At 40.5% G+C, this 15,141-nt stretch overlaps 1 protein-coding gene across 1 annotated transcript in view; it reads left to right on the top strand.

Annotated features, from left to right (window-relative positions):
- Dpyd (dihydropyrimidine dehydrogenase) overlaps positions 1-15,141 on the top strand; it is a 780,348-nt gene that overhangs the window by 506,347 nt on the left and 258,860 nt on the right. Inside the window, exon 16 of the mRNA XM_038311847.2 lies at positions 2,510-2,593. Coding sequence (XP_038167775.1) covers positions 2,510-2,593 — 84 coding nt within the window. The remainder of the gene's footprint in view (positions 1-2,509; positions 2,594-15,141) is intronic.

Raw genomic sequence — 15,141 nt, forward strand, 5'->3', positions numbered from 1 at the left:
TAGCTATCGTCTACCACACTGGTTAATTGTCAGTTTGCAAAAACATATGCATAATATAAATATGTGTAAAATGCCCCTAAAGATCTGTTAATCTAAAGTGACAGTGATTTGCTACCAATTTCTAAATAAATCCGTCTAAAGGAAATACCCTAAGTAACTACAGACAGTACTATTGCACTGCCGTATACAGTTCCAATGCCCAATCTAAGTTAAGTAGATGATTCCCATATGGTATGAATTTGGGATAGATCACATTCCTTGCACTTTAGACTTACCCATTTGCAGACTAGAAAGGCTTACTGACCGGCCTGAAACTGCCCCAATCCTTTACAGCCAAATTCAGAAGCCAGTAGGCTGAGTCCTTTCTATACTCACTGAAAGCCAGCAGGAAGAAAACAGCATGATTTACAGTCATTGTTATGTAATAGGAAGCATTTCCAAATTGGGTTATGGTGGCAAAGCAGCATAATGTGTCCATGTTTGAAAACATGGGAAATGATCAAATAGACCTTCACAAATGCACAGAAGAGAATGCAGGTGCACTAATGAACAAAGATGGGCAAGAAAATCAGCTGAGAAATAACTAGAATTCAGTTTGTTATGATCACTCTTGAAATTTGTGAAACAGAAAGAAAAACAATTAGGAAATGAGAAATATTGAGGAAATAGCTTTTGACTTAAAGAACAACCTGGTATGTTTAGTAAATAGTCATTTTTTTAATAAAGGCCTTTCTGTGAGGCAATACATATGTGATATTATTTTTGGATTCTATTCAAGTCTCTAACTACAAACTTACTGTTAGATTCTAGAAGTGGGTAAATAATGTAAAACTTGTCAAATTTAATATATGTGCCTTATAACCCTTGAGGAGTTACTGTATTAAATTTTAAAAGGTATATGTGTGTATGTGTGTGTATATGTGTGTGTGTGTGTGTGTGTGTGTGTTATGCATGTGAGTGTAGTTGCCATTTTTTTTCATGCAGAGGCCAGAAGGGAAATCATGTGTCATCTTCTATTCCTTTAAGGCAGGGTCTTTCATTAGCTGAAAAGTTCCCCTAAGGATGTCCATCTCTGTCCTCTCCCAACAATAGGGTGACAGGCACACAAAGCCTTACCAGAATTTTACATTCCATGCTGAATTCAAACCCAGCTTTTCATGCTTGAACAGCAAATATTCTTACCCACTGCCTTAGCTGGAGTTACTATTGCTATCAAGAGACACCATGATCACAGCAACTCTTATAAAGCAAAACATTTAATGGAGTGGATTACAGTTACAGAGGTTTAGTCCATTATCATCATGGTGGGGACATGGCAGCATGCAGGACATGGTACTGAAGCTGAGAGTCCTCCATCTTGATAGGCAGGCAACAAGAAGTGAACTGAGACACTGGGCTGTATCTTGAGCATAAATGAGACCTCAAAGCCCACCTACACAGTGACGTACTTCCTCCAACAACAGTACAACTCCAACAAGACCATACCTCCTTATAGTACCACTCAGTTTGGACTATTAACTTTGAAATCACCACACCCACTGAGCCATCTTCCCAGTCCCTAAAAAGTATTTAAAATATTTCCCAGTAAACATTCCACAAATTTTAAGATGCTCCAAGTATTCTGAACTGTTCTCTACATTTTAAAAGTATCTATTTATGTATTAAAGTATAAATAATTTAAGTTAGAACTCACAGTTATTGAAGTCTGATAAGATAACCAATAGCTATGCCTCTTGGAATAAGCTGATTTTGAATATGATGAAACTGGCTTTTAGTTTAGGACACTTTAATTCCACTCATTCATTCTAGGTATCTAACCACGTTTTTCTTTACAAGCTTCTTTCCATCATCAATCATCCGGAATTATTAAGAGTTGCTTCTACAGAGTAGAAACTGCATAGGAAAGATAAAATATAGTCCCTAACAGATTGCATTCAAATTTCTATTGTCTCATATAACAGCCAGCCCTGCCTTCAAATTTCTATTGTCTCATCTAACAGCCAGCCCTGCCATTGAGCACCATGAGTTTCATTTCTCCTGCCCATAGATACATAGTGCAATACGGTCAGGAGCTGTGAAATGGGTCTTGGGAGTCAAGGTACTTATCACCAAGCCCTACAACCTTTATCCCTAGAACCCAAACAGTGGAAGGGAAGAGTGATCTCCTGCATGTTGACCTCTGACTTCTAAATGTGTACAGTGCCCACTCATATAGAAACACACATGAATGCCGCAGACATATTAAATAGACTTTAAATAAAAATTAAGATTATGTAAATTAAAAAGATGAAATAGAATGCATATGGAGCGGCAAGATACAACGTTCAAACTCTCGCTCCATGCTTTGTTGTTGTTGTTGTCTGCAATTTAGCTCCAGAGATAGCATGTATTTGAAGAGGACACTATGGTGAAATCAGTGCTCCAGCTTAGAAGATGTGGTCATGGTGGTCAATGGGACTGCATCTTGATCTCTGAATAAAGTTTTGTCTTTTCTTTGGGTACCTCACAGGCTTCTGGCGCAGATGCCCTGGAGTTAAATTTGTCATGTCCTCACGGCATGGGAGAGAGAGGAATGGGCCTGGCTTGTGGGCAGGTAAGCACCCCAGGGACTGTCGCTGTGTCTTTCGGTATGATATAATGGTCCCCTGTCTGGATCCTTACCGGACCTTAGGCGAGGAGGCCTGTGGATCTGATGACTGGCTGGAGACTTGCAGGTCAGCGTTGTTTAAATATTTAGTGCTTCAGAAAGTGGAAAATGAGGGAAACTGGAATTACAGCAATGGTTGGGTTTTATTGAGGAAATCGTATTATGTGCTTGACAGGAAGGAATATCATAACAAATAGTTTTTTTTAAAAGCGCTGAAGCAGAGTTAGCTGATATCCAAGGCAGTGTTCCTTACTCATTTCTTCAGCTGATCCAGTCTCCCTGGGGCAATACACTGTACACAATGCATTGTTCACAGTGATTTTGTAGTAAATGGGGCACGGCACAAATTGCGTTTTACAGTTTTTAGCATATGATCATTATTCCGTAACTGTGTTTGGGGAGTTGCAAAAAGATTTTGATGCTGTTTTTATTTAGGAATACAATACATGGAACCTTTACGTTAAAGTAAATTCAAAAAAAAAAAAAACCCTAATGAACAAATGCAAAATAACATGTTAATAGATAGGAAATACGATGCCTTTATGCAATAAGACGTAGTGTGGTGTGTGAAACAGCTTAATGCTTAAAAGGTAAGTTCTTTGAGTCTCATTTCGTCTCTAAGCCCAGAGGAAACAGTGTGAATTAAATAATACAAAACTTTGGCATTGCTAGCAGCTTCCAAGAACTTTTACGTTTACTTCTGTGTCCACATGGACTCAGGACTCCATGCTTAGGTGACACCCAACTGTCCCACACTCCTGTTTTTCTCAGGTCACAGAATTGACAGGAGTTTTCAGAGCCCTTTACGGGGGAAGGGGGAGCGTTTTTACATGCTGAAATGAACAAGTGTTTCTATTTTCATGTTCAAATGCAGAGAAGGGTTCTTTAAGTACTTCGTAAATATTTAATCCGCCCAGGGAATGGATTTGCAACTCAGGAAGAAATCATTCTTATGAACAGCAGGAGGGGAAGGGCTGGCCAGACATCTTTCCCATGTATCCAGGCTCTGCTCACCACAGGTTACCCAGAAGGCCATTAAGCCCAGTAAACACATGCACTATTTCGTGCCACCAAGTCAGGGGAAACCGCATTATTTCTGAGTCATGTGATGAGCTGACAGTGTTCCAGAGTGTGTGACATAGTCAAAGGGAAGAAGACTATGCCGTGGAGACGGCTCAAGCCACAAACCGCTTGCCACTCAAAGATGAGGATCCATGTGGACCGCAGCACGCATATAAAAGAGCTGGCACTAATGTGGGTACCTGTACCAGCCAGTGCTGGGGAGGCAGAGATGGGGAGGGGATTCCTGAAGGACTCTACTCACCCAACCTAGCGGTTTAGTTAGTGAGCTCCAGTTTCAGAGAGAGAGACAAGGTCTGAAAAACACAGCGGTGTCCTTGATCTCTGACTGCCACATCCCTACCTGCACAAGCGCTCAGAAACCCACACAATGATGCAGACACAGAAGGATGCTAGGAGGGCATCAGCACTGTCTTGAGTTGGTCCTGAGAAGGCATACTCTTCTCTCATCCGCTGAGCTTACTCCCATAGCCTATTCCACAGTGTAGACCTCAAAACCCACATTTACTTTTAAAGGCAAATTACTTGTTGACGCTAGCTTTGGGAAACAGAAGCATACTCATTTCTTAAGGAAGAGTGCATTCTGGTATTTATGTTTGCTGCACATATAACAATTATTTGAAACAGTCCCAGTGAAGTATCCTCTTTTAGAATAGGTTTTGTTCTTTGCACATATCTGAACTTACACAGCTGTGAAGTGATGTGGGCGGATCCTCTCCAGAGAGTTATTTAGACTCATAAACTTTTACAGTCTTGAGCAGAACAGGAATGCCAAAATGCTAAAAATGTTGCCAGAGGAGATATCAGTAAGATTCGAAAAGACTTGGGTTTTTTGGCTGAAAAAAGGAGGATGTTTCCATTCCACTTCTCAGCGCTGCTAAGCCCGTTCTTATCAGCCAAGCTTATCAATTTCCTTTTGAATTTTATTATGTTGTAAATAAAATCATTAGAAAATAAAGCCAGTTGAATGAACTTTGCTTCGCCTTTGGAGGTGTGAATGTTCAGCTTTCTGAAGGTGAAGGAAGAATATCAGTGTATTTTTGTAAAATTGCTTTCAATGACTGACCTTCAAGAGGGGCACAAACAGCCAGGTTTTATTTGTAATTGCCTCTAGAAGTCCCCCCCCCCCGCCATTTCTCCCTGTGGTTCCCACTGTTTCTTCCTCTTTCCTTCAGTTCCACAGTTTCTAACGCTTGCAAGTTGGGTATGTTAGGCAATGTGCACTCAGTGTGTGGTCAGGAAGGAATCAAGGCCTGTTACTGATGGATTCTCTCTACACTGCTCAGAGCTGAGTTTAAGACTGTCCACACTATCAGATGCTAAATGCTTGCTGCATGAAGGGGAGGCCAATGCTGGTTCTAGTCCGGGATTTTATCTATTAGCCAAATCTACCATATAGCTCATTCTCTCTCCCAAATATTTGTTATTATTGACTTACATCAGCTTTCTCACAAATATCTAATGAGTAAAGATCTTTTCTTAAGAGTGTACCCTTATATAATTATCATAAGTTAAATATACAATAAATATAAACATAAAATCAAAATACTCATATACAAGACAAAAATATGACATGTATGAGCAGAGAAACCTATAATAACTATAAAATAGAGGTATGAAACTTAAGAAACATGCAAACATAACACAAAATCTCCAGGTGAATTTGATATTCAAATTGCTATTTCCTGTCTAGTGAAACTTTGTATGAGACCTGCTATTCTTTGTGTGCCCAAAAGAGTTAAAATTACTCTCCCTCTATATTCTTTCCATCAGCCATCAACACAACATTGCCTCCATCAAGCTATTCACCACTGAAACATAGGCTTCTAGCTCTAAATTGTGAGATTTGAATAGCATGATCACTGAAATCCCATATAGTTCTCACATCCTGTGAGTGTGGACATTTTAAGTAGGGGGCTAATCAGTGATTCTGAAAATTTCCTAAAGAAATAGACAAATTATCATCAGGATGTTTAAAAAACACTTTTCATTTTTTTCCCTTAGTCTACATAAATTCATTATTTTAAATTTTAGTCTCTTTTACCTGTAGGATACAGATTCCTAAATCTCTGTAGACATACGAAATTGGGGGATAGTACCAAAACATGCATGCATTACATTAATTTCTATAGGTATGCACCTATGAGGAAATTTAATGTGGAAACGAAGCATACATGACCAACACCAATAATAATGAAAATGACTGCGCTAGTATTATGAATGTTTTTAGATTCATGGTTAGTTTTATGTAACTGCAGCCACACAGAGGAGAAAACTTTGGGTGGTTGGGAAACATTGGTCTAAAGTGAATATTTAATGTTTTAATACCATGAAGCACTGCTTACTCTTTTGTGTGTTTTGTGTAATTTGATAAATGAAAGGTGGTGATGGAACACTCAGGGACGGGATGGTTGCTTAGCAGGTGTCATATCCTGGTTTCAAACCCCACTACAATAAACATATCATAAGTGTCCATGAAAAGAGTCAACTGTATGTTGTGAAGCAAGTCTGTGATCGAGGCTTCCCAGGAGTCTGACGTCAGAGCAGTGTGACTCCAAGACTACCTTGAGAACATGGCCACATCCCTGCCCAAAATAAACCATAGAAAAGATGAATGAGCATCATCAAAGTTAAGATGGTTCGCTAAGGCCACAATTGGCTAGCCATCTAGTACTAAAGATGAAAAAAATAAAGCCCCTGGTCATATACACAAATTTCTAGTGTTTCAATCTCGCTATTCAAGCAAGGCTGAGAAGAGGGTCATATTTTGGCTGTGTGCACATTGAAGAACCATGTGGCATCACACTTGTGAGACAAATCTCTGTTCTGGCTGAGACCCTCCAAAGTAGACTGAGAATCCCCATACAATCCAGGTATCAAATCAGGCCAATGATACCAAAGCCAATGCTTTAATTAGCAAGCTGACCAGAATATAGGCAAGGCACCCAGAATGGTCCCCAGTGAGAAAATATCCAGGGTCAGCATTAAACTTGGAAGCTGAGAATTAATAACTGCAAGATCAAATGAACTCTTTGGTCTTTCATAATTCTGAATTACCCCTTGTCTCCCATTCCTGAGTCAATTAAAACAGAAGGAAGTCTGAACCTAATATTCAAGTTCTGTCTCCTGGGCATGAGGGAGGCCCATTGTGTCTTAGCTTTCAGATTTAAAGATGTCTAACAGTTATTTATGTAAGTCTATTTCTCATAAAATTTTATACTTTATGAAACTAAATTGAACTATAACAATTTTTATATAAGAGAGTCCAAATTGTATCTTGCAAAGGTTTTCACCTTGCCCTAAGCATCATGCATTTAAAAATAAAAAAAAAAAATAGCTTTAAAATTCTTTTAAAGTTATGTTGGAATTTTTGCTTTTATTTTCCTGGCAAATTTGAATAAATAATCCCTTCTCCCTCCAACTTCTTTTGGGAAACTACAGAGATAGGTGCTTTTCCAAAGGAGGCAAAGTTAGGAGCGAGAGATCTGTTAGGGTCCTCTGAGGGTGCTTCTCATTGATGCGAATAACAGCAGATGTTGACAGGAATAAATCTCAGCGTCATGTGTGGACTTCATCCCTCCTGTGTGTGTATATGTATGTGTGCGCATGCATATAAATGTGTGTGCGTGTGTGTATGTGTACACATGTGTATATGTGTATGTGTGCATGTGTTCGTGCATGTGTGTGTGTGTGCACATGCACACATGTGTGAAAACCATAGGTCCACTTCCGGCATTGTTTCTCTGGTGTCAACAACCATTCTATTTTATTACTTGTTTGTGAGAAATTTCATTCATTTACTTATGTACTTACTTATCGAGAAAAGGTCTGCTATTGCCCTGAATATCTCCACATAGCTTTAACTGGCTGTCCAGTGAGCTCCAAGGAACCACCGGTCTCCACAGCACTGGGATGTGGGGATTACAAGAGGTGCCATCATGACTCGCTTTAAAAGAAAGAAATTAACAAACAAAACACCCATGAATTCTAGAGGCAGAACTCTGGGTCCTTGTGTTAGTGTCGTAAGCATTTTGTCAATAGAGCCATCTTCTTAGCTAGCCCTTATATATTTCTTTATAACTCAGCCTCTTGGTATTAGAAATCAGATTTTTCCAGGACCTTTGCTGACTCTCTGAATTTTTGACATCTTAGGCACTACTAGGGCTGCTTACTTCACACACCTGCCAGCAACTATTGAGAGAAAAATAGTCCACAAGGGTCCAGCAAGAATAAGATGTCTTGCCTTTCTAGCTTATACTCCATGTTAAGAGGAGCAGGAGAGAGCTTGTGCCATAGAACTTCTCAATGACGAATACACAAACATTTGGAAAATATTTACATCAGAGAAAAAAACTAATTTGTTATTATTCATATAAGTTGATTACTTTTCCCCTTGAGTTGTGATGTGATTTTCTTTGGTGAAGCTTGGCCGTGTGGAACTGAAGGAAGCCTGACGTGCTACTCCTTGTCAGTCTCTTATGTACAGGATGGAACTGGATATAGTGAGATGTTTGATCTGTTTTCACTCAAAGTAACAAGCTGCCAAGGTCCAGAGCCTTGGTTCCCTTGCTGCTGCTTTCCTCTCAGGTACTGTCCAGTATTTCACATTGATATTTCAGATCATTCAATTCCCTATGTGAACAGAAAAGACGAGTAAGATGCCCAGACTACTCCCAACTGTCTCCTTTTGTCTACTGTTGCTTTTCTCAGAGTGGAAGTCATACTCTTTAAACTGAAATTATCCACATGGAAATCAGCTTTTATATCTGGGTCAAATGATATCCAAATTCATGAACTGATGATATAACTTATCAATCAACCAAATGTTCCCTGAAAATGGAAGGCAATTATGGGTGGAGGACTGTGGAGGTGGGACCCAGAATTCTGTTCTTACTTGGATCTGTGATAGCCTAAAGTTTGGATCCCCGCCAATGAACTTGTATTTCCTTCTCTAATCATCCAAGAGGCTACAGCAGTTTGGCCTTGGCCCTTGTAGGCTTTCTACTGTTCATTGCTTTCAGTACCTTCATTAGCAGTCCGTGGCTAAAAACTGCACAAGTATTTCAGGAAAGATTTAGATGGGAAGTTCCATAATGGCAGTGTAATTGGAGGAAAGATTGGCCAGCTTCCCAAGCAGGCCAGGGAGCTGAGCAAAGGTGATGGTGTCTGTTGCCAGCTCCACCATCATGCAATCCCACAGTAGCATGCATCCCTTTATTCATGTAGCGTCTGCACAGAATTCCCACATGCATGGCTAGAAAGATGGCTTTGCAGCTAAGGGTGCTGGCTTCACAAGTAAGAGGAAAGAGTTGGAAAACCAGAATGGATGCAAGAAGCTGGACAGCCCACACATGCCTCTAATCCCAGTTCTAAAGGGGAAAGAAGAGTAAAAGACTTCTCAGGTTTATGGCTTGCAGCTGAATTGAAAACATGCAAGCCCAAAGCTCAGGGAGAGACCCTGCTTTAGAGGAAATACATCTTATAATAGAGGAAGACTCCTAAGGACCTGTTCTGGCCTCTGTGCATGTATGTATAGGTACAAGTTCCTGAGCACATAACACAAGCACACACACACACACACACACACACACACACACACACACCGAGAGAGAAAGAGAGGGGTAATCTTAAAATAAATTTCAAATCTTTCTATTTGTGATTCAGTTCATTCTCAACATTCATTTTGTCTCAGGAAGACCTACATTATAAAGTTTTTATGATAATTTAGATGAGTAAGGATAAAAATGCTTAAAAGTTGTGAATCTTCAACTGTTCAGCATCTTAAATAATTATTACTTCAGATGAAATCACCCAGAGGGCTACTTTGACATTTCCCCATGTCAAAGCTGAATTTTCACAAAACTTTATGTTTATGAAATAATGAAAAATCAAGAAAAACCGAGGCTGGGTTTCTGTTGCAGCCTGCCAATGTTTTTCCATAAGACATCAGCCACAGAATATTTCTTTCACCCCTGCCAGAGAGCAGATGTCTATCACTCGGAAGAGAGTCCAAAACAAGTGTGAAGACGGCATTGCCCCAGATGTGCTAGCCTCTCCCATGGGAAATAAAGCCTTCATCCAGCAGCTGGATTACCAGACCCTCTGCCTCACACAGCACATTGTCCAGGGAGCTCTGGCCAAAGCACTATTTGAATAAGGTCCTCATTAAGCATCTGTGGCAGGGACAATATAAAGATACATCCTTTAAAGCCAAAAACTGACAAGTCTCAATATTTCCTAAATTTATCAGAGAGCTGAAGCTTGGGAACTCCTGAGGTTGAGAAATCCAAAGGGTTAGAGAGATGAACGGTCGACGTGCTGGGAAATGAAGCACACCGTTTACTCGCTGAGTTCATTTTTTCTTTTTTGACACTGTTATGTAGCAAATGAAACCTTTTCTCCTTCAGCTTTTCGATTCTCCTCTTTCTCCAGATTGTAGCTCCTTTAAGGGATGCATGTGGAGCTAGGGGGCACATGCTGACAGCCACAGTACTAGGGAGGCAAAGGGAGTAGATCATGCCTTTAAGCTTATCTTAGGCTAAGTAGTGAGTTCCTATCTCAAAAGTAAAAAGAGAGGCAAAGAAGGAGGGACAGAGGGAAAGAGGGAAGGGAGGGAGGGAGGAAGGGAGAGAGGGAGAGAGGGAGGGAGAGAGAGAGGAAGGGGGAGAGAGAGAGAGAGAGAGAGAGAGAGAGAGAGAGAGAGAGAGAGAGAGAGAGAGAGCAAGCGCGCAAACTGCTCCCTGTGATGATTAATCATGGACTAGGTGGCATGGACACTGAGTCTGGAGAGTAGGATTTTTAGTCCTGGGAGTCGACCTGCTAAATGTCAATTGTTCTCCGTTGGCTTTCCATGAAGTTAACCCCTAGGGAGTCCCATGTAACAACTTGGTGAACTAATACAGCTTCACAAGAATCATGAAGAAGGCCTGTGTGCTATGATTGTCTGGAAAAGCGCCTAAAGTCTGATTCTGATGGCCCCACCTACAGCGGGTTTACTCTGTTCTCTTTTGTTTTCCTTGTGGTATGAAAATTTCAGAGGGCTTGCAGATAAATGGCGCACTTGTTTATGGGGGTGAAAATTGAAATATTTGTGTTGTGCTGCATTATGTTGCTCATCTTCTTATTTGATTTTAATTCTCTGCCATTTGCACAGACGGGTGTGCCCTGTAAGTAGATAACTCCAGGAGATCTTGAGGAGGCATTTATGTCACTGGCAATATTTTGCCTGAAGCTAGCAAATCTATGAGATTTTTAATTGCTGTTATTAATGTTTGTTAATGATATACAAATGAATGCTTCTTTTAAAAATTACAAATTTTTAGTCAAATGAAATACCACTTAAATCTAAAGTATCAGTTCAAAGACTATAAGTATTGTTGACTTTTATGGCTGGCTGTTCATATGGCACTAAGAAGCATTATATTTAGTAATGGGCACATTTACTGATGAATCATTGTAGAGAGAACTAAATATGTATTTTAATATATATATATATATATATATATATATATATATATATATATATATATATCACCCCAGAAAGGAATAGCAAAAGAATTTTTAAAGGTTTTAAATGTTATTCTCAAGGGGTAGTTATTAATATCACACTAAATTAGTGAAGTAGAACCAAGTTCTTTCTTTCCTTTCTTACCATATCATCTGACCAAAGTACGAAAGCTAATTAAAGCTGCCATTGGCCTAAGGTGACAGGGATAGGAACAAGATAGAGGAAAGAGTGTGCTCTTAGCCTTTGATTCCATGAAGACATGTGGTACCACAGTGTCACACCAATCCTATCTACAATAATAAGACAGGATGGAGACAATGAAGAAACCAAGATCATTAAGGTGTGAATATTAGCAGCAAAAGGGAATATTCAGTCATGAATTCCAATTATCTTAGCCTAGTAGAGGGGCCAGAAGACAGGACAGTCAGCTGTAACTGCATAGAAAGCTCAGCACATATGGGATCTTCTCTGGATACAAACAAAAACATATTAAACCCGTTACATATTCTTTATTGTATAAAGGTGATAAATACAGGGCAAAGTGAAACACCATTTTTCCCAGCAGATATTAAATAAGGAAGTACATTTTTAAAGAGTGAGTATATTGAAAACAAGATCCTTGTGGTATTCATTTTCAAGAAAAACTGATACAGACTTTTGTGTTGAAGAAAGCAAGTTTCTTCACCTGGCTTCTGTTGTGGGCTGGGCATCATTGTAGGTATGTCTACACGTGCAAACGTAATTCCTCCTCAGTTACCTTGGGATAGAGAAAGAAGGCTCTGCCGTAGAAGCAAACTGAGGTCACAGGAACTTGCTTCCCCTTCAGTGCACAGAGGCTGTGATTTTTGATATGTGGTAAATGTTTAGCAAAGAGTCTTTGGTCAGACTAATGAGGGAATTTATGAATGAGTGAGGGAATGAAACACTGACCAAACCATATGTAAAATTTTTGTGCATTTATCAGACTCGGCAGATGCTAGTGTTGATGTCTTTAACAGTTTTGTTTCATCCTCAATACGGAACTCGGCATTGCCAATTGTTTTCTTTCCGATGGCCTTCGTGCCTTGTTGCTTTTATTTTTCTTCATTTTCTTATCTCTCCCTCAAGCAGTTCTTCAGTTTTTCTGGAATCCTAAAGTGTGTTAATCCAGACACAGAAGTATATCTCCTTTCCATAGAGTACATTTTGTTATATGTATAAGTATATATATGATTTAGCAGAATAAGAGGCATAAAATGTAAAACTATAATTTCTGCTCCAAACCTCTTTATCCTGCAAGGTCTTTATCCTGGCCTAACAGAAGAGAAAGAAAGTGCACTATCCAGAATGGCCTCTAGGGGTAGTAACACATGGAGTTTTCAGCTGTTCCCACTGGCCTGCTCTAGCAGAGCTGTTCTGTTTTACAGCCGGTCCCTCAAGATGGAAGAGCAGCTAAACCGTGTAGCTGAAACCTACACAGTCCTACTGATGGCTAGGCTTTGATCCAATGGCTACTGCATTTACTCTTCCTAGCAACTCCATGACTACATTACTATAATCTCCTTTTACACATAAGAAACCCCAAAGGCAACAGGAACAGTATCATGGCAAGGTAACATGGAGCCTACATCCTGACCTATTTGGACTCAGGGTCCTGGGCTTCTGACCCTCCTCGGGAATAAATGTCAAAAAAGTAATTGCTGGCCTTATCAACTATATGGGTTCTATACACTTCTTCATGTGTGTGGAGGTGAACACACACACACACCAGTGTATGTATACCTGTGAAGACCAGAGAACAGCCGCGACTCGTATCCCATGGGAGCTGTCCACCTTGTTCTTTAAGGCAAAGCATCTGAGGTGGACCTCAGAATCAATAACAACGTTAGACTGGCTGGCAGGAGAGCCCTAGAGACCCCCTTGCCTCTGTTGCTGCCTCCCTAGTGCTGGGATTACAATCGTGCAAGCACACTCAGGTTTCTATGTGGTGGTTGGGTGTCAAAGCATGAGGTTCAGGTCCGCGGAACCTCATGCTTTACAGAATGAGCACTTCACAAACTGAGCCACCTCACTAATCCTGCTGTAAGCATCTTCTAGCAAGGCTTCATTGTTGAGAATGGTGCTGCTAAGCTTAAGGGCATTATGGAAGGTCCTCAGTTGGACTTGGTATGTAGATGCTAGGCTGAATGTTTTTGTAACACGGTTGTAGACACACACACACACACACACACACAGCCTGATCTCTAATAATGCAATATCAAATACAATAGCATATTTTCTATACACTGTTATTGATTACAAAAGGCAATTCCCTGAATATTATTAATAAAAACAACCAGTACTTCAAAACTAAGCGTAAGAAACAGGCTTGCTGCTCATGTCTTGACTGCCACAGAATTCTCAAGAAGCAAATGCAACGTCGGTGCAAACATTTTCATTCTCTGTATCGGATGTGTCTTTCTGATTGCTTTATTTTTGAATGGATACAAATAATTTAATGATCAGAGATACTATTAAATAAAAAAAACTAATAAGAACATGGAAGTTGTAAAACAAAACAAAAATCCTGCAACTTTAAGTATTTTCTCCACCCTTAAAGAGAACTTCTGGGCCATTCAGATGAGCCTGCAGATAAAATTAAATCTCAGATTCCCATGGAGAAAGGAAAGAATTGACTTCGGAAAGTTGCCACATGCTGCCTGCTCTGTGAATTGTACGCAACTACACGAACAAATCTTAGTTGCTACGCATGTGAACACACATTCATATGTGTGGACACACACATATACCAACAGTAAAGAAAAACTAAGTTTTCTAAAAGATAACACCAAACATTTAGGAATCTCTAGGCATGGAAAAAATAAAGCATATTTTTTCTAGCCATGAGTGTAGGTGAGCAAGATCTGATTTTACTTTTAAATCCGTTATGTTACTGTTCATATCTGAAGCCAGCCTTCGCATCCAGGAGGGTCTAGGAAGATTGGGGCCCGGCATCAGGCAAGGAGAAGTTGATTCTTTAGAACCTGGAAACTTGGGCCACAGAAGCCCGTGGAGGTTTCACCAGAGAGTGAGCCCCCCTTTTTTCCACAGTGGGAAGCCCTGCCTCTGTAGTCTCCTCCCCGATCCTTCTGCCCTGCCTGCCAGTCTCCAGGCTACAAAGGGTGGATCATTAAGCTATCCAGGCAGTGGGGAGTATTTTCAGAGAGTTGCTGCCCTTTCCAGCAGCCTGGCAGCGAGTGACCATAATAAATTATGCACAGCTCTGTGAGACTGTGACACCCAGCACTGGAGGAGCAGCAGGGGTGGCTGGAAATCCATTATTTGAAATTTTTGTTTCTTTTTCTTACCAGATTCCATGCTGCTCCTCTGCTGTCATCTCCCTCCTTCTCTCCCCCCAATCCATTGTTTTGAGGGGTTTGTGTCTGACAGTTCTTTTCTAATGCAGCTTTTGTCCCTTTTTGTTACCTTGTTCCTGCCTTCCCTGGGCTCCCCCTCCCGCCTTGATCTTGTGTGTTCCAGCCTCCTTTTCCCTCTCTGTCAGGCGTTTGCCTTACTTTCTTTTCTCTCTCCCAGCCTTATTGTCTCACATAATACAGACAAACAAGTTCTCTTTTCGTCTGCATTCTTCTGCACGGTGTTATGGAGCTGTCGTTTTCCCTTCAGGATAGGCGCGCTCGCCGTATGAGCTATTCATTCCAGTTCCGAGAATTTCGAACACATGTCCGGAGGAGTGCCAGGGCTGGTGACAACCGAAAACAATCAAAGCAACCAGGAGAGTTGTTCATTGAAAACAGCGCAGACCTCTCTGCACCCTGTAGATCTGCTCCCACAGCGTCTGTACGCTTATGCTCCTCATTTCAGAACATTCAAAATCATCAACTTTTCTCTGAGAATAGGATTGATCCAAAGGGCCAGTGTTCTCACAGTT

Source organism: Arvicola amphibius, chromosome 14, assembly GCF_903992535.2.
Source record: "Arvicola amphibius chromosome 14, mArvAmp1.2, whole genome shotgun sequence".
NCBI classification, from domain to species: domain Eukaryota; kingdom Metazoa; phylum Chordata; class Mammalia; order Rodentia; family Cricetidae; genus Arvicola; species Arvicola amphibius.